The 21,144-nt window shown below is 37.3% G+C and overlaps 2 protein-coding genes across 2 annotated transcripts in view; one reads left to right on the plus strand and one right to left on the minus strand.

Moving 5' to 3' along the window:
- Positions 1 to 21,144, plus strand: part of glula (glutamate-ammonia ligase (glutamine synthase) a) — a 116,724-nt gene that overhangs the window by 45,339 nt on the left and 50,241 nt on the right. The gene's annotated exons all lie outside the window — the stretch shown is intronic.
- kncn (kinocilin) lies at positions 68 to 18,708 on the minus strand. The gene is made up of 5 exons (XM_082172196.1): positions 18,138 to 18,708; positions 14,138 to 14,206; positions 12,871 to 12,948; positions 3,890 to 3,989; positions 68 to 1,891 (listed from the first exon to the last, which is right to left on the minus strand). Exons 1-5 carry the CDS (start codon positions 18,283 to 18,285, stop codon positions 1,819 to 1,821), a joined length of 468 nt encoding a protein of 155 aa, XP_082028322.1. The 5' UTR covers positions 18,286 to 18,708; the 3' UTR covers positions 68 to 1,818.

Here is a 21,144-nt window from a genome sequence, read left to right on the forward strand (position 1 = left end):
TGCCGCGCACGTTACATGTTCACACAGTACGTGAGCGTCTGAGTCACTTCTAGTGCTGCAAAAGAACTACAGTTAAGCTAAAAGTAATTCAGGGAGAAGGCAGATCAGGAAAACTGGTGTTTGTGTGTTGACATGACACTATAACAGTTGGAATTGAGACAGTTTAATTTAATTTTATGTAATAATTGAGTTTTTTACATTTTATTCACTGGGTCTCCAGCAGAAAAGCATTTCAGTTTGTGCAATCCCAGATAGCACACATACATCTCCAAGATGTCTGTTAAAGAGCGCTTCATCTGGAAAGTGAGCACTTAACTGCATCCATACTGACTCTTAAAAAACTCTTCTTTTATGCTTTCGCTACTTTTTAATTCCATTCTAGCTTGTACTGTTAGATAAAAGGATGTTTCAAACTTTGTATTGCTATCACTTTTCTTGTCATTGCCTCCTTAAGATGAATCACTTTGTGTATTCCTCATTTGATTTGATTTGGATAAAAGCATCTGCAAAACTAATAAATGTAAATGTCAAATATCTGATAAGCATCTTTTAAAAAGTTCTATATATGCATTCTAAACCATTAACATCTTAAAGACGCTTTCTAAATGTCTATTTAACATGTGACAGGAAACATTTTACAGATGTTTTTCAGTTGAGCAAATGCTCAAAAAATTGCATCTCCCAGATGAAAACATGCATATCAAAACAGTTGTCTCTGAGATGTATGTGTGCAATGAGGAACTCAGAACTCAATTCAAAACTAATAGAAAACTACAAATATTTAATCTTCAGTCATCCACTCATCATGTGGGTCCAAACCTGTATGACAGTCATTCTTCTGTGGAACACAAAATAAGATATTTTGAGAAGTGTTTCAGTGCTCTTTGTTCCATACTCCACCCTTTGCTCCATTTGCAAGTCAATGGGTTCAATCTTGTTTTTTGGTTTCCAGTGTTCTTTAAAATATTTGTGTTCTGTTGAGGAAAGAAAGTAATAAATTTTTGGAACGTCATGGGGGTCAATAAATGATGACAGAAGATGTTATTTTAACCAGTCCTACTCAACACGCTCTAAGCGGGATTCGAATCGGCAGCTCTGGCATGGGAGGCAGGCGCGCTAACAAGGACGCAAAAGACCTCAGCCTCAAGTGTCAGTCGCTAGTGCGGTTCTTGAGATCAGGGGAGTGAGGTTTACTCACACAGCTCTTGCTTTCTTCAGTTACACTTACCCCTTTAAACCTCACTCCCATCCGGGTCACCGTACCAAATGTAACTGGTCCTACTCAACCCACTCCGAGTTGGATTCAAACCAGCATCTTGGGGATGGGAGACTGGCGCGCTAACAAGGATGGCAAAGACCGCTGCCTCTAGTATCAGTCGCTAGCATGCCTCTTGAGGCAAGGGGATTGAGGTTTACACACGTACACAGTGTAGCTTGCCTCCCTTTCATGCTAAAAACCCATCGACTTTCATTGTATGCACAAAACCAGATGAAACATTCTTCAAAATATATTTTTTAATGTTCCACTGAAGAAAGAAAGTCATATAGCTTTGGAACAACATTATGACAGTTGTTTAATTTCTTAGGTGGTCTATCACTTTAAGCACATGGTTGTTCTTGACTTTATTGGTATTCATTTAGTCATTTTCAGCTCGCTCATTGATTTTTCCAAAGATTATTTTAGTATTCGAGCAGACATCTTGTTTGAATGAGTGAAATCAGATAGGAGATAGTAATGAGATGTATGCAGATATCAGCCTTGCTTATTGTGAAATGAAAACTGTTTGCTCTTTAATGAGTCTCCGTCGGATCCAGCCATTATGAAGGGTCTTGATCAGATGGTGACTTAAACTTTCGCCTGCCCAAGATATCTGGAACATCTGCAGAAGGCCTAGGAGAAAAAAAAATACAACGCTCAAAATATCTAAATGTACACTGTAAAAAAATAAAATTGCTGCCATAAATTAAGTACAATCAACTTGGTTATTTAAGTCATTTCAACTTAAATTACATTAAACTGACTTAAAAAAGTGAGTTGAATCTTGTATACCTTTGAAAAAAAAGTTGAAAATGGATTAACATATTTTGATGAGTTAAAGCAATGTAAAAAACATGTTGTCATAACTTATTGATCATTAAATATTTTACGGTGTATGTGCGTGTTAATTTTTTTTTTTTTTTTTTTTTTTTCTCCATTAGGTCACCTGATGGAGTTTTAGGACACCATTAGGTCACTTGATGAAGTTTTTCGGTTCCTTGCCACTGTTGCCTTTGGCTTGCTCAGTTGGGGATATTTTGGGGATATTTAATTTAATTTTATCAATCAATAAATTCCTCTTGAAACAAACTTTGTTGTATTATTTTAATTGAATACTGTGAAGCTGCTTTGATACAATCTGTATTGTGAAAAGCGCTATACAAATAAACTTGACTTGACTTGACTTGACTTAATACACATACCCAAAACGTCACTTTTTCGTCACTTTCAACCATGCTTCAATATCCGACGCACAAAGCACCCTTTAGCGTCCATATGAGACGCATAACCCTACCACATACCTAAACCTACCCATAACCGAAGCGTCACATATGGACGCTAAAGGGTGCTTTGTGCGTCGGATATTGACGAACTTTCGAAAGCGTCAGTTACATGACGCCTAAACCTACCCATAACCGAAGCGTCACATATGGACGCTAAAGGGTGCTTTGTGCGTCGGATATTGAAGCATGGTTGAAAGTGACGAAAAAGTGACGATTTGGGGTGAGAATGTGTTCCAGCACAGCATAAGCTTGTATGCGTATTGTTCTAAGTTGAAGAGGCAGCGCCAAGTATGGGTCCTCATGAAACATAATGTCATTATGAGTGAAGGCAGTGGTGTAAGTCACCATGACAACCACATCCACAGCAACTTTTTTTTGTTGTTGGTTTGAGACCAACACCTTCCTTTTTCCATTTTTTAAGAGGGTGTATTCGATCAGAAAAGACTTTCGGGTTGTACAACTCCGAAACCAACTCATGCAGGTGAAAGATTTGCAGAAAATAGGCCAATCTCGCTACTCTGTAGTGGTTCTTATATGACCGTAAAATCATGTCACAAAGCGGGTCTATCAAAATAATGTCCTGGAAGTGATTGGCTCCTGGCATAGAATATAATGTGTGAGCTCAATAGGGAGCAAAAAGCCTCTCTCAAAGCAAGCGCAATTCCCAATCACTCCGTTCCTCCAGTGAGCCACAAAGATGTGTGCTGTTTGGCACCACTGCCTGCTAGAAGAATCAAATTACTCTCTGGCCCTAGAGAAAGACTGCCATATTGAGAGAGGGAATTCACTGTGTCGCAAATGTAATGAGGGGAGTATGCACTCGCGTGTGTGTGAGTTTAATTTGTATCTGGTATACCTCACTAATGTAAAGTTATGAATATGTGAGTGACAAAATGATTTACGCAGGTCAAAAGCTGTATAGATGAAATTGCTTTTTTAGGGGCCGTTTGCACGACACTGTTTTTAACTAAAAACGGGAAACTTTTTAAACTTTTGAAAATGGGTTTCAAAGTGCATGTTTTTGAAAACGATGCCAATATCGTCCCCATGTAAACAACAAAAAAGTGAATTTGTGAAAGCGATGTTGTCATGCACATGTGTATTGTGTTCAGCCTATAGGCGCAGAGTGTTTCTTTACAAAGTGATATCACCAACTACTGGCCTGACATGCATAATACAGCGTTTTTAGTCATTTTTGTGGATCTATCTGAACAGGATCGTTTTGACAACATTGCCGTCTATACGAGAGAAAAAAGTGTACAATCTTTAGTACATCGTACCCTTAAGCTCTTGTGCTGCTCTTAAACATCAGTGTTGTTTTAGAGGAGGCTGTAAACACTTGTCTCACCCATCATCCTGTGAGCCCTCGGCTGCTGTAGAAGTTGTTGTCTCCACAAATGTCCCCATCCGGCTCTTCGATCGTTCTACATTAAGCTGGCTTTGAGTCCCTAAAAATGAGACAGAAAAAGCAGGCATGTGGTTTTTCCATATTTACACAGATTTCAGTATTTTCCGACCTGAAGTATGACCTACGTCAATTGCGTGTATGAGAAATGTATGAGAAACGTAAATCATGTGTTGTCAACAAAAGAGAAGCTTCAAGGTCCCCCAGCGGTTTTCCCTATAGTTTAACATTTAATGCAAAATACAGCCATAAATATTAGTATTTTAATTTTACTGTTGTTCTGTAAAATAATAATATAATTATTCATTAAATAATGTTTTATACAGTACAATAGCATTATTGCAATAGTGTAGTATTATTGCTATTTATACAAAAAGGAACATGGCTTTTCCTATCACTGCTAAGCTGATGAGACACAACTCTACCCCTCATTCCAGCCTGATGATCCGACGGTTGCTGCTTGCATCTCAGCCTGCCTGACAGACATTTCTGGCTGGATGAAGGATCACCACCTTCAACTAAAGCTTGCGAAGACAGAGTTGCTTGTGGTCCAGGCCAACCCAACACTACACCACAACTTCTCCATTCAGCTAGGTTTGTCATCCATAACTCCATCAAGGTCATCCAGGAACCTTGGAGTTGTGATTGATGATCAATTGAAATTTACAGACCACATTGCTAGAACTGTCCAGTCCTGCAGATCTGCCTTATCAGGCCTTATGCAGGATCAGGCCCTTCCTATCAGAGCATGCTACACAACTCCTTGTCCAAGCACTTGTTCTATCCAGACTGGACTATTGTAATGCTCTCCTAGCAGGTCTTCCAGCTTGCACTGTCAAACCTCTGCAACTGATCCAGAATGCTGCAGCAAGAGTGGTCTTTAATGAGCCGAAGAGATCACACGTCACTCCTCTCCTCACAAAATTGCACTGGTTGCCATGTTGCCGCTCACATCAAATTCAAGTCACTGACTTTTGCCTACAGACCAACCACTGGCTCTGCTCCCTCCTACCTAAACTCATTACTTCAGACCTATGTGCCATCCAGAAACTTGCAAGTGAAGGTCTTGTGCCGTCTTGTGGTGCCATCTCAAAGAGGCACAAAATCTCTTTCTCTGACCTTTTTCTGTTCTGTTCCCTGCTGGTGGAATGACCCGCCCAACTCAACGCAGGGTCCGTGGCCATTTTCAAGAAACGGCTGAAGACGCATTTTTTTCGGCAACACTTGATCCATTAATACTAACACTTTATCTTCTATTCTATATCTATTATCTTTATTTAAATTTTTTGTATAAAAATAAAAAAAAGATAGAAAGTTAGATTCAATTGGGAAGGGTCATAGCACTTGCATATTGTTGTCCTATTGTTAGTTTAACTGCTTCTATTGTTCTCATTTGTAAGTTTCTTTGGATAAAAGTGTCTGCTAAATGAATAAATGTAATGTAAATGTATTTGTATTTGCAATTAATTGAATTTTTATAATTTAATTAATATAAAACAAAATAGTTTAGTAATAATAATAATAATGATATTTGTTATTATTAGTGTTGTTATTATTATCATTGTCAGGGTCAAGTTGAGTTTCATTGTGTTTTTGTTCATGTGCCTGTGTTAAGTTTCCTCCAGCTGTGCCTCAGCCCTCCACCCCTGATCCTCCACCTTGGTCCTCACTCCCTCCAGCATCATCTCGTCTCCGCCTCGATCCCTCAAGCCGACAGTGTTACCTCTGACTGCCTGGCCTACGATGTCACCCTGGGTCGTCGTCCTGACAATTTGGCTGGGGTCTTCAGGTTTTCTGGCTCCACCTCAGTCAGACAGCCCACAGACTCTGTCCAGGAAACCAGTCAGGGCTCCACCTTGGCTCCTCCCTCCATCTCCGCCATGGTGTTCCCCTCAGCAAGCTTCTCCAGCCCCTCATCCACCTCCAAGACCCCTCACTCCCTCCACTTTTGGACTGTCATTTACGGCGCAGGGACCCGTTTGGTGGGAGGGGTGAGTAATGTCAGGGTCAGACTGAGTTTCATTGTGTTTTCGTTCATGTGCCTGTGTTTCCTTTCAGTTTTCCTTCTCCTTAGTTACTAATTCCTCCCTGTATGTTACCATTGTTACTGATTAGTCTCACCTGAGTCTAGTTTAGTTTTCTGTGTACTTCCTTTGTTGTTCAGTTCACTGTCGTTTATCGTCATAGTTTAATGATTTGTGTGAATTTGTACAACCCCATTTCCAGAAAAGTTTGGATGATTTGTAAAATGCAATAAAATCAAGAATCTGTGATCTGTTCATTTTCTTAACCATAATTTAACTGTCAAATGGGCAAAGAAAAGATTTCCAATGTTTTCACTGACCAACTTATTTGTATTTTGTAAATATTAACACATTTTAATTTTGATGGCTGCAACACACTCCAGAAATTTGGGACAGAGCCATGTTTACCACTGTGTCTCATCACCTTTCCTATACACTTTTTTATCAATAGGAATAGAGGATACTAATTGTTGCAGTTTTGCAAGTGGAATTTTTGCCCAATCTTGCCTGATACAAGACAGTCTGTGGTCATCGTTGTCTGATTCTGAGTCTGATGGAAAACTTTTCTTTGTCCTTTTGTCAGTTAAATAAAGGTCCAAGGGAATCAACACATCACAGATTCTTGATTTTATTGCATTTTACACTACTGTCCCAACCTCTTTGAAGATTCTCCTGAGTACTAAAGGTTTCGTGGATTAAATAATTTATATTGACATTCTGAGTCATTTGTGTTTGGATTGCACATCAATGTGACTATTATCATTATTATTATTAGTGGTAGTATTAGTATTAGCATTAGTAATAATGTATAATCATATTGAATGGGGAAAAACTGTTTCATTGTTCATGCTGTTCTGCTGTTCATTTGCTCAACTCATCCCTGTTGCCTGTTTACATGATTCAGTGCATGACTGCTGTGTGCTCTGAGGGCATATTACAGGCCATGAAAATTTACTGCATAATCATTCTTTTTATAGCCTTTTGCTGCCAAGCCACATGCACACAGTTTTAAAGAATACCTCAAATTAATATAAAGCCTTACGGTCCAATAACATAAATCTATCTTCTTAAAAAACCAAGAAAATCAACTGCAGGAAATGAGGCATCATATCAAATTAGAATTTTTTTTCCAGATTATCAATCTATTCATCTGAGCACAAATCTCATAATGACTGTGCATTATGTATGGAGTAGAAACAGATGTGCGGACTGACGTAGGAAATGGCCAATAACAAGGACACACAGTAACTGCACAGGGACCCTGGGCTGCTTGGATCGACACGTGTCAATGTAATTTCCACAGCAGGGAAAAGAGTGAGCTTTCTGATTAAATGAACATGGTTTTCTGGTTGCCCATCTCATGACTGCTGTCAGTTCATAACTTAAAGAGCCTAAAACACTGTTACAAAAGTTTCAAAGTACTGTTAAATAATGTTGCTCGTTCACTAATTCCTTCAGAGATCACAAGCGCTGTCGAATTACGTACCCTTTTCACCGACTGATGATGATGCATTTCCACAGTTATCAGTGTTGAAAATCTAGTAAAGTTTTTCATATATATATATTTTTTAAATGTAATACACATTTATAACGCTATATATATTGTTATATAACCTTGTCAGTAAATGACAAAAAAAAAGAATTAATTCTGCTGCAAGGGTGTTTCTAGAACAACGGCTGAGGTAGAGCTCATAAATTTACATCTTTTTCTTTTCTGAGCAACGTAATCAATCTCTCTATAATTTTCCCCTCTTTTGGAAAGTCGTGGAAACGGATATTTTATTTTACTTTTGGAGCAAATGGAAAAACAAAAATGTATGCTATTGTCTCTCGTTCACCGCTATAGAAGTTTACCCATGATGACTTACACTGAAAATCCCCAAAATTTGAAAAGGGTCCATTGGTAATGGCACACACAACTAATATTAATGTGGGTACAAAATACACCTGTAATTTATAAAACCAATGGATGGCAAAACTGTCCACAACAACTTTCAAAGCCCCCCTAGCTTTAGTTTTATTTCCCAAACTATGGGTCTATATCTTCATCTATGGATACTCTTTTTATTCGTTCGTGATTTACTGGATAAGGATTTTTTATCCACAATTTTTACCCGATAAAATATTTTAGAGCTTAATATTAGTAAATGTATATTCATAAATATATAAAATATATCAAAATGCCCATGAGGTTTTTGGAAATGTATTAATTTACATTACTTTTCCAGCCCTATAAATCATTAGGCTTTCTCATATCCAGGTTTTCCAAGACCGTGGGAGCCCAGGAAAGAGATGTTCGAGGGAGTATATATTGATTTAGTTCTTATTTTAAAGCCTTTTGTCAAGAATCGCTGGTTTACAGAAACAAAACAACGTATTTATTAGAAGATATTTTAAAGCTAAACAGGAGAAAATGTAAATCACATTATATGAAATGAGAACTCACAAAGGAATGAAAAAAACTGGGAGTACTTATACACAAGCTTAACAAGGAAACACAGTTGAACGGAATCAGTAATCAAGGTGACAAACAAGGAGAACTTATAACTAAGGAAATTAATACTGCATAGGAAACACATGAACAAAAACATCATGAAACGTAACATAACTCTGACACATTTTAAGTAATCTTAAAGGAGTGCTAAAGCCCCCTGTTTGAGAACCACTGGAATAAGTTGACTAAAAGTACAATGGACCTATGCAGGCCCGCACAGGTAATTCCCTATGAATTATATAATAAAAACAATTACTGTAGTGTATATATTTTGATGGACAGTATTATGTAAAAAATAAAATCAAAAATATCATTTGTAATCATGACTGTTTAAGTTGTCAAAGATGAAACTTGTAATCAGAGACTTCAGGAAGTTCAAATAGGTGATTCAAGTGCAATTTTCAGTAAAGTTGAAGCGGCAATTTGATTGTGTTGATTTGATTATTTCAGTAACTTCATTAACTTGACCTGTATTGTAGGCCTCATGCAGGTGATGTCATGTACAGACTGATAAAAGGAAGAAGTAGGATTGGCATATCACAGGAAGCTGCTCGGAAATAGTTACCTGCTAAATCATCATTAATTTCCATTGAGCAGTAGGAGTGATTAGACACAGTCTTTTGAAACTGCCGTGGATGAACGATATTGAGGCTGCACCTAGAATCATAAAGGCCAGGATCCACCACTTTGGCTTTCATTGGTATACTGACAATATATTGTTGGCCCTTTACAAATTTATAGTTTCATAAACAGTATTTGCAATTACTGTATGTAAATTCGGTAGAAAGAAAACTCCAGGACCTGAAATGTGGTATATAAAAATATAAATACAGCCTATTACTGTCATATATATGGAGGTAGTCACAAGATGCAGGTATTCCAAGATTAAAACTTAAAAAATCACGACAAGAACTGACAAAGGAATGAACAAAACATGGAGTACTTATACACAGAGAACTTAACTACACAGGTGGGATTAACAGCAAATTAGATGACAAACGGGGGATTTAGTAAAATGAGAACTGAACTGAAAAGAAACACATGAACAAAAACATGAAACATGACAACTCTGGCAATTACAGGAATGTTCCAAGTTAAATTTAAATTAAGATCTAAAAGCATCTTTGGCATCGCCTACTGTTGATTACCATATACAATTATTTTGACTTGAATTTTAGTTTGTAAAATCAAATCAAAAACATGTCGACTGAAATGCACCTAAAACCTAGGGTTGTGCATACAAGTGAACAGAGGTGGGTAGAGTACCCAAAAACTGTACTCAAGTAAAAGTACAAGTACTTATAGAAATATTTACTCAAAGTAAAAGTAAAAGTAATAATCTTAATAGTTACTTGAGTAAGAGTAAAAAAGTATCCAATGAAAAAACTACTCAAGTAGCGAGTAACTTACTTCGGATTATATATATACTGTATATATATATATATATATGAAGAAGACTTCAGATGCAAAAGCCTCTGAGTGCCATCTGAAACTTTCTTCTAAAACAAGCATTTTTATCAAGCTTGTATATTTAAGTTCAGTAATTTCACTTTAATGACAATTAATAGGTACTTTTCATTGCCATTTAAGTGAAATAACTGAACATAAACGTACAAGCTTGATAAAAATGCTCTTTTAGAAGAAAATTTCAGATGGTACTTAGAGGCTTTTGCATCTGAAGTCGTCATATAGCCTATATAAAATTATATTATTTAGATGTTTTATTTTTATTTAAATGACTATTATTTTCATAAGTAGATTGGCTCTCTTTGCAACAAAAAGCCTTTTCTCCCATCTGTAGTCAGAAAAAGAAAATCATTGCCTGTCCTTTGGTTTGTATAATAGTAATATAACTTATACAACTACATTTGGATTATTAGATAATGTCGAAATAAAGTGAATCTGCAGAGTGTTGCATTCAAAGGCAAGCAATTGACACAGAGAAGAAAGAGTTAAAACTCTTCACATGTGCTCGCGCTCATGACTGCTACTGAACATCTGAACACACAAAAAAAAAAATAAAAAAAAATAAATAAGTTACATCGACGAATCTTCTTCTGTCGGTTCTCCAAAATATAATCAAATGAATATTTCTGCAAGCATGTTTAAACTGGTTAACTGTGTCTACGGCAGGCAATTAAAGGCATTCGTTTTCAAGTCGAGTTCGCACGCCACTGCGCAACAATACACACAAACTACCGCGGGATGGCGGGTGTTCATAAACTGTGGGCAATGGTAGCTTATTTAATGTAAATTAATGTATATGTCCAAAAAACGGGTAATGTCATACTTTCTAGTAGTGCTATCATGGCGTAATAATCTGTTTGGTTGTAAAATGTATTACCTGAGTGAAATTAAATCGAGTATATCGTCCTGTGGAATCATTCATTCACAGACAGCTTATGAAGATGTTCAACTAATAAAGATCTTCATCGCTGGCAAAAATATGATGCATTTTGCAGATTTGCTCTCACTTGACTGTACTGTAGGTCCACGGCCACTTCATCCAACGCTCTTGATGTCCTTAAATCTTCCTGTTACGACTCCGAGTCCAGTGTGAATTGAAATCGCTTCAGATGATTCAGTGCGTGCAGGAACTGAACAGTTCAAGTTCATTAATTCAAACTGATTCGCGAACCGATTTAGACAGATCTGCCAACTTGTTTGATGAAGACTTTGAACAGAATCGACTCAAAAGAGTGATTCATTTGTGAATTGAGCATCGCTCAAGCCCAGAAAAAAGATACATCGCACTTACGCATTTAACAACATATTGCATTAAAATAAAGTAACGAGAGGAACGTCGCCCAACGTAACGAAGTAAAAGTACAGTTTTTTCATTAGAAATGTACTCGAGTAAAAGTAATAAGTACCCACATTCAAATCTACTCTTAAAAGTACAATTTTTCCAAAAAAATACTCAAGTAAATGTAACGAAGTAAATGTACTTCGTTACTACCCACCTCTGCAAGTGAATAATTATCAATATGACACATGCTGTCAAAGCTTGTGTTTCATTTCATGTGAACTGCTCACATTCGTAACACTTTATTTTTGACGGTCCACTTTAGACATTCTACTAACTAGAAGTAACTCTGCAACATGTCAACTAGCTGTCAGTATAGAGTATTAGTAACCCTTTATTCTGATGGTCCCCAAACAGACATTCTACTGACTATAAGTAATTTTGTAACCCCTGGTTCACAGACAAGGCTTAAATGGCTATTTAAATGTCCTAAATGAACTAAGGCCTAATCCTGGCATAATCTAAGCCCTTTCTGTGAAACCGGGCTTAAGTACGTCAACTTTTTCTACTAACCCCAACCCTAACCTTACAGTCAACTAAAACTCTAATGAGAGTTAGTAGACATGTTGTTGCATATTAATGAGAGTTAAGCCGTGTTTCCACTGCAGGAACTTTCCCCAAGAACTAGGGTATTTGAGGTGGTACTCGGTATGTTTAGGCCGCAGGGACTAGGGTCTAAATGGAGTTCCGGGTAAAAAATTCCCCCTCAGAAAGTCTCTGCTCACGAGATAGTACTTTTTCAAAGTTCAACATGCTGCTGAACATGCTGATTGGTTGAGTTCACGCAGCATTTTGATTGGTTGTCTCTACGCAGCATTTTATTTCATCCACCTTTTTTTTTTTTTTGGGACAAATTGTTCCGGGTAATTTCGGTGGAAACGCGGCTTTAGTTGACAGTTGCTTATAGTTAGTAGAATTTCTAAAGTGGACTATCAAAATAAAGTAACCAAGACATTTGATTTAGCAAAAACAGGTTTACTTGTATGCTTTTAAGTAGTGGCAAAGGTGTCTTTACATTTGCGTGTTATACTGATACTTTAAATTTACGCATTTGGCAACACTTTTATCCAAACGGACTTACATTGCATTCAAACTACATGCTTTTTAGTTCATGCATTGCCTGGAAATCAAGCCCATGACCATGGCATTGCTAGAACCATGCCAACACTGCATTTAATATATTCTGTTTTATGGCAGTGGTTGTTTTCCATTAGGGTAGCCTACTGACATTGCTGTTATCAGCTAATTTCAACAAGAGTTGCAGCAATTATCAAACAAAACGGTTAGGATGTAAAAATTAGTTTTCATTGGAATTAGAGTTTTAGCTATTACTCATTAAATCCATAATACCATTTCACTTGAAATAACCTACTGGAAAGGCTCTATATTAGCTTGGAACAGAGCTCATGACTTTGTCACGGCCTCCTGCCTCAGATCCGGCAGGCTAGAGAGAGTGTAAATGAGAAGCAGCGGACAGCTCTACATTGACCATGAGAAAATAGTAACTCTAAATAGTCTTCAATTGTCAGACTGGAAGCAGAGAGATATGTCTGAACGGGTTTGTGTGTGCGTATCCACATGACATGGAACAGCCACTTACCCTCTCGTGTGAGTGTAGCCACAGGCTGTTCAGGGACTGGATTTGAATTTGTAGCCACTGGGTGCACTCTGAAGTTGCCTGAGAAAATTAGATTAGCCTGATTAGCCTAAATGTGTTGCAACATGGTCTCTCATCACAAAAGCAAAGAAATCTCATGTTACACAACATAATCTTAATGAAGATCGCCTCTTTTGTGAAATTCTTTATAGCTTTTAATTATAATTGATAGGTACCACGGTTGTGCACCATTCAGAATTGAATTTGGAAGAATGTTTAAGTATGGTAGAAAAAAGAATGCATTTGAATTTAAAGTCGGCGTGAAACAGATGTTGCAATGTTTTTTCTTCCCTATTATGATGTATATAGTAAAAAAAAAAAGGTAGGGCGGGACTTGATTTTGTCCATTAGGAATTAATTGGATGGTTGTGTTTTGCTATTGCTGTTGAGTGACAGCTTGTCCCGCCCTCGCATCAGCAAACACATCATCAGAGAAGAGAAGTGCATGTCCTTGAAAGAGGGAGGGGAAGTTTTTTTGATTAAAGATTATGGGGGCACAGATAGAATGTGCACAGATAAATTACTTATAATAAATACTGGAATATTCCATAAAAAAAGAATTGTCAATTTTTATTTCATGGTGACTTTAAGGAAGTATTAAAATGAACCGAAACAAAAGGATATAACTGCAAAAAGTGTAATAATACTGTAAAAAGTGATCAGTTGACTTAACTTAAAAAGTGAGGAAACCCATTGCCTTAATATTTTTAAGTAAATAATCTTCATTTAATTTCAACTTGACAATTCCACATAACTAAGTTTATTCACTTAATTTTAAGGCAATGGGTTTCCTCGCGTTTTTTAAGTCAACTCATCACTTTTTACAGTGTAGAAATGGAATTTTTAGTTTACAAATGTTTAAAAAGTTGTTGTTTTATCAGCCTTACAGACAGACAAATATAAATTATACATATAAATATACATTCACACCATTCAAAAGTTTGGGGTAAGTATTTTTTAAATAGTAATTAATAGCTGTATTATTATTAGAATAGAAAATAGAAATATTTATTTTAAATTGTAATAATATTTCACAATATTACTGTATTATTTATGTTATATATTCACTATAGCCAATTGACAAATTGACCTCATTTGTAAAAATGAATTACCTGCAGAATTTTTCTAAATAGCATTCTTAAATTCAGAATTTTGCACAGCTGTTTAAAGTGTTATGGGTGCTATAAAATATAATACCATGTAGTCTCACCTATATTGGGCAGTATGTGATGAAAGTTGAACCATGCTCTTATGAACGGGTAGATGGAAATGAGGAGACCTGCAGAACACACACAGAGAACAACAGATATGGACTGAATCACTCACTCCGTGTTGACATCGTCCTTCATGTCCTGCTGACAAGACCTGCATGTTCCCACCTTGTTTGTTTTTTTGTCTTAATTGTCTTAACCAACCAGACAGCATAGACATGCAAACCAGCACAGTACCATGGAACATTATATGGTCTTTTCAGAGTATAGCTCTAATATTACAGGATTTCTCTCTGTTCAATGGCTTCCTGAGCTAGATCTGCACACTAAAGACGTCCCCCCATGCATACTGCATTACACTGCAAATTGATGAACCGAAATTTACACACTATTATTGGCAAGCAGAAAGAAACGAAGCACTTGTGAGTGGTGAATTGCCATTAAAAGGGTCCTGCTAATGTTTTATGCTGAGTTTATTCTAAGTCTCAAAAGTCATTCACTCAATTTGACAGCCCGTCTGAGGCTGATGGCGAGACAGACTGCAGGGACTGTGCTGGATTTTGATTATGCAACTACTATTCAAGCTGTGAATCAATTCCGGTTTGAAAAGGATGAGGCACCTCTGCTGGCTTTGTGTTTTGGCCAATTTCTGTTATGAGAGGAAACTGGCAGGTATGATTGCGGCATGCTGAGGGGCATCTTTACCACGTGCCTTGCTTGCATTTCCTCTCTCCTACAGTTTTTCCTTTTGGTTCTTCTTTGTCATTTTTGTTCTCTAATCTCCTCCAGTCTTTCTCTCATAACTCACCCCAGACTTATGAATCAATCAGGGTGGTTGATGCAGAGTGTGGCGCTGCAATTGATCTGTCCCGTTTGACAGGAGAGATGTTCACGCACCAATAAAGACCTCAGAGCCCATGTGTGCATCCATGCCAGCAATGAGACGGCTTCAAGAATAGGACTTTATTCTGGGTAGATTTGACACGAATGAAGGAGGCTGCTATTGGACTGTTGAAAGGTTGTTGCTGACACGTTCGAATATTCTAACCATCAGCAAGATTGCAAGTGTGATGCTTTTATACAAGTTCAATAAACAAGAATTGAATAGTTACATTTAATAACTGAATACTGAATTGAATACTTTTCAATAAGGTACACTAGTTAACATTAACTATCAATGAGCAATGCATTTGTTAAAGTATGTATTAATCTTTGTTAATGTTAGTTAATAAAAATGCAACTGTTCATTGTTAGTTCATGTTAGCTCAGGTCCATTAAATAATATAAACAGATACAACTTTTGATTTTAATTATTAGTAAATGTTGAAATTAAATGAACTAATTTTAGGTCATTTTAACTAATGTAGTTAACTCACGTTAACAAATGGAATTTATTGTAAAGTGTTACCTATGTTATTGTCAACTACAACTGAAAATATTTTTATAAAAAATTATTATTGAAATAAAGCTGAAGTACAAATATACAAATATTAAAATTCCCTGGCAACTAACTGAAATAAAATAAGTACAAAAATTACTCAAACAAAAATGAAATAAAAATATATGAAAGCTAAATAGAAATATTGAAAAATAAACTAAACGAATAAACTAAAATTAAAATGAAAACTAATATGAAATAAAAGCAAATTCAAATAAGAAAAAAAAAACTACAATAGTATATAGTAAATAAATATTTATAAATACTCTCTGAAAAAGTACTGGGTTGTTTCTGTCAGGAGTATGCTTTGTGTTCGTTTCTGTTTCCTGTGACCTAGTTTTCTAGTGTGTGTCATCCTCATTCAACCCCGCTCCCTGTGCTCCCAGACTCCATCTCCCACCTCCTCTTCACAGATCAGCCCGTTCCTAAGCCCCACCTCCCTGGTTCCCTTCAGGCCCTCTGCATCTCCTACACTTTTTTTGTGAGAAACTGCCTCGGAGCTTCAGTCCTCCAGCTCCGCCCAGTAGGGAGGTTTCCCTGGCTCTGCTTCCAGCCTATGAGCCCGTTACTCCACCTCAGCCTGTCGACGTGTCAGCTGCGTCTTGGCTCTTCCTTCCCTTGGCTCCACCATAAACCTTCGCCCTGATGGCTCCACCGTACTCCCTCGTCCCACCGGCTGTGCCTTGGTCAGACATCGTCCTGCCTGCAACTTCGGCACCATCTAGCTCTGTCTTCCCCCCGGCTCTGCAACAGTCCTCAGGCTTCCTGGTTCCATCTCGGTTGTCCCCAGGGTGTCGTCTCCCAAGTCTCCACCATGGCTCCTCGCTCCCTCGTCTCCACCCTGGGGCTTCGTCCTGCTGGACTCTTGGCCACCATCTGGCTCCTCCTGTTCCTGCCTCCTCCCACTCTCCACTACCCCATGGACTGTTTTGTTTGCCCCAGACTTTTTTTGTCCTTCTCCTCTTCCACATCCTCCTCCAGAGCCCTTGCCCTCCCTCCTCAGTAGAATAGGGTTTTTTGTCGTTTTCGTGGATCTGTGTGAATGGGGATCGTTTTGACAATGGTGTCGTCTGTACGCAGAAAACTCAAAGGAAAAACTTCTCCGTTATATATAAGTGTATGGTTGTTGTGTAAACATACCCTTAGTTTTCTAGTCTGTCATCGTCATTCAGTTCACCTGATGTTAATCAATTAGCTCATTAGTTCCCTCATTAGTTCTGGTATTTATCCAAATATGGACAAACCCAACCATTGGTTTAAATAAAAAAATTTAAACCCAATGATTGGGTTTGTCCATATTTGACCAAAACATGGGTTGAAACAACCAAGCATTTTTTAGAGTGTTATAAATAATACTAGCCTAATATTATAAAAAAAAATAAAAAAAATGCCACATTCGCATTCAATTAAATATGGGATCTACTCTGACTAAGGTTCATAGCTGCCAATCAGCCTGATCATCTGACTTGATGGTTGATTGTTCCTGCATGGGCCTATACAGGTAATGCTGACTTTTCTCCAGCAGTAAACAATAGATCAAAGGCTGCTGCTGTGTTGTGCAGCTCTATTGTGACAGGGTCCTGTGTAGATTACATACCCACCATCGTAAGCAGATGGCTTGGATTACAGACCTGGATCAAATGATGGATGAGCCTTTTTTGGATGGATGAACCTCAACAGTGAGTGACTGCAGGAGGATAATACATTATACCTCTATACTGCATTGAAAACATGCAGCCATTTCCAACATCCCTCTTAATATAGGTTTATTTATTGTTGACAAATGGCAAAGGATAATGTGAGAAGGAAGTGTGCTGATATGGAGCAGAGATTAGATGTAGTGTTAAAAATGCATGATATGCAAAAGAGCCATGCACTGTGGAATAGTCAGTGAAGCAGCAGAGAACTAGCTGCAAACCCCTAAGTGATTCATGCAGCAAATTCAAAGGATAGTTCACCCAAAAAAGAAAATTATGTAACTCACAGTCTCATTTCATTCTAAACTTGTAAAATGTCAAAGCTGCTTTTTTTCCACACAGTGAAAATGATTGTGAACCAGGGATTGTCAAGCATTAAAAAGGATGAAAAATTGCTTTTTAGAGCTTGACAAAAATTACTCCATATAACTCCAATGTTATTTTGAATCTTCAAAAGTCATATGATAACTAACATTTAAGACATTATTAACAAACAAATCTATATTGACAGCCATGTTCATTATTTACTCCCATGTGTGGAAAAGAGTAGCTTGGACATTCTGACAAATATCTTTTTGTGTTCAAAAGAAGAAAAAAGTCACACATATTTAGAACCTCAACCTTTTATAGGGTGAATAAAAGTTTCATTTTATGTTGAACTATCCCTTCAATGAACAGATTTATATTTGAGTGAATTTACTGTGCATTAAAGACAATTAAAGATGAATGTACAGTATTCAGTGATGGATTTAATCATTGTAAAATCCAAATCAGATCATCGCTAATCTAAATATTAGGGTGATGTATCCCCCTTAGATATCTATGGTCGATTTGGCCAATCAGACAGAGAGAATTACTACTTACCAAGCCCCCCTGCCCCGAGGAAAATTCCCCCTACCGCATCTGCATCACAGTCCTTTGACACGCCAATGATGATACAACCTGCAACAATACTAAGCAGGGCCGAACCCACCCGCAGCCCATGGTACTCCCCAATACTGACCGCGTTCATTCGGCAGGTGGAACCTACCCACCTGCCCCGTCTGGCTGTCCCACACGCGCTTACAGAGGCAGATCACTGTATGGAAGTCCCACTGTTTGTGAAATGGGTTAACAGAGACTCTACTTTCTCCTCAAGGCTCTTCATACATCATACATCTTTAAACACTGGGCTCTGGTTACCTTGCCGGATTCATGCTTGGTCCCTTCAAACTAATTTATGTCTGATTGAAGGCGCCTAATCATTTGAGTGGGAAAGCCAAGCCAGGCCTAACAGACTCATGATACTTTACACTGAATGGCCAAAAGGGCCATGCATTTGTAAGCAAATGAACTCAGTTAAATGTGTTGAGCAATATAGTGTGCTTGATCCTTAAAAATCCAATGTTGCATCTATGCATAATCGGGTGCGAGGTGTATTATTAACAACATGACCCAGAACATCTCATCTCCGCTGCTAATTCTAAACATGCACAAAGAAAACTGTAGGCAAACACTTTTTAGTCACCCATTTAGAAATACATGTTTTCCCTCACTTTTAACTAATCCAAAGTGTCAAAGATGTGTGATTTTAAAATACTCATCTGCATAAAGGACTAAATTACCTGATGTTCCCGAACTCCAGCAGAGGATGTTTTCAAGTGCTGCCTACGTAGGAGTCAGAGTGTCACCGCTGGGGACAAAAGATATAATAAAACTAAAAACACATTACATAACATGGGTTGAGGTCACTGGCAGACACTGTGCTACCAAATACTTTATGAATGAAGCTAGTTCTTTTATTTAGCATATATGCTCTGTATGTAGAATCATCAGTCAAATCGTCAAATCATGCCAAGTCACATTTATGTATAGGCTATAGTGCTTTATATAATACGTAGATTGTTTTCAAAGCTGCTTCACACTAATAAGAGTGTTAATGTTACAATCAATTATGAAACAAATTCAATTTCAGCTGTAAAGCTGCTCTACAAAAGATCCCGGCAAACAATTCTATGAATTTTTTTAATGTTCTCTAAACATTCCATGAATGATGTATAACGTTTTTAAGCTAATGTTTTGAGAACATTATTAAAGACCAGACAACTCAGAACGGACGTTCTATTAACGTTATAGAAGAATGTTTGTTCATAACTTTGAGAGAACTTTGCCAGAATTTTAGGCTGTTGCTTTGCTCTGCTAATTTAGAAGAGTTTCTGTTATGTTGGGGGGTTTTGGGGGGTTACCATCATGGTGACGAGTGGATCACGAGCTTGGTTTGAGAACAGATGTTAAATGTTCTATATTGTCGTGCTCATTCAGCTATTGTTATGCTATGCTAATGCTATCAAAACATTGTGTTACCAATTAGCAAGTTAGAATTTCCTGAATTAGCTAGTTAAAGTTAGCCAAGTTTTCTCTACTAAAAATATTTAAGTTGAGATTACATGATACTTTTATGTTAAATTAATGAATTGTCTTACTCAAATATTTCAAGTTAAGAGCAATTACAATGTCTGAGTACAATGTAAAAATATGCAAGTTCTGCTTACTTAAACTTTGAATTTCTCAACTTAAATGTTTTTATGTAACTGATTACCTTAAATAATCAAATAAAAGTTTTGCCAACTTATTCGGGTTTACAGTGTGTCATTATTCTGCTCAATTTAGTTCAATAACTATCAATCTGGCAATTATGACACAAGTTCAGTTTAGCTATAAGCAGCTCTACAGAAGGCAATAGTGTAATTATTAGCTCAAGTCAGTTCAATGTTCATTCAATTCAGTTAAATAACTATATCACTGTTACAAAGTTTGTGCATTGTCCAGCTCAATTCAGTATAAATTTGTTCTCATTTGATGACCGTGCAGTTAAATCGATAATATTACTGAATATTAATTGTTACTTGCCATTCCTTTGTAATTAATTGTGAAATTTACTAGCAATTGTTTCTACACCAATTATTTTCAGTGTATAAAATCTTAACACTGACTGTTCCTCTTTGTAAACAACTGTGTCATTTGGCTAATTCAAATTCAGCAGGGACATTAGCGGTGTTTGCTTTAGTACAGTTTTTTTTTTATCTCTTCCATATTAGGAATGGAAAGGTCATCTTCATTCGGTCTCTTTAACGTAGATGCGCTTAAGACTGATGATCAAATCCACTAATGTGTTTGTGAAGCCGTGCTGTGGCACATTTTCACAGAGGTTCCTGTACTGTAGCAGGCAGATGAGCTCGCCCATTTTGACTGATTTGACTTGGAGCTGGAAGGGAATGTGTAATGAGTCTTCCGCCGTCAGGACCCAAGACCATCCACAAAGGCCCCGAGTTGCCATAGGGATGGCATATCCATGGCAACAGAAGGAGCCGGGGGTGAGCGGGATTAACACCAGAGAGTTGGGTAACAAATGACGTTAACGGGTGAAGAAGAAGAAGTGACACATTTCCTGTTTGTGTGCTGGGCCCTTCAATACGGCATAGTGTCTTTAAGCATAAAATTCAATTTAAAAAATATATGCTCACTGGACAAAATAACACAGAGAGGAACTTATGTAACAAAAATTCAATTAAGTTAGGTAACTGAAATGAATAACATCAATAGTGCTCTTTTTTTTTTTGTCAGTTCTACAGGTGGTAATTCATCTCGAGACATAAACATCTCAAGTAGCATTAGAGAAGGTGCAAATACAATAGGCTAATTCATTTACACCGTTGAGAGCAAAATTAAATCAGAGCCATAGCTCAACAAATCAGATAAAAACATATTTTAAAATAAAATAAAATAAACATTACAGCAGCATTATAAACATCATGGCAGACGTCAATGCATAAAATTGACAGAATAAAGAAAAGTGACTATCTGTTCTGTGCTGCTCTGGGCATTTCAGTGT

The sequence above is a fragment of the Leuciscus leuciscus genome (assembly GCF_965113295.1).
Source record: "Leuciscus leuciscus genome assembly, chromosome: 6".
Taxonomy (NCBI): Eukaryota; Metazoa; Chordata; class Actinopteri; order Cypriniformes; family Leuciscidae; genus Leuciscus; species Leuciscus leuciscus.

Excerpts from the sequence above, each read along its gene's own strand:
- kncn (XM_082172196.1), bottom strand. The coding sequence starts at position 18,285 with ATGAACGCGGTCAGTATTGGGGAGTACCATGGGCTGCGGGTGGGTTCG. Across the intron at positions 12,949-14,137 it reads TCACATACTGCCCAATATAG|GCAACTTCAGAGTGCACCCA; the intron begins GTGAGACTACAT and ends TAATTTTCTCAG. Across the intron at positions 1,892-3,889 it reads GAGGGCTCACAGGATGATGG|GCCTTCTGCAGATGTTCCAG; the intron begins GTGAGACAAGTG and ends TTTTTCTCCTAG.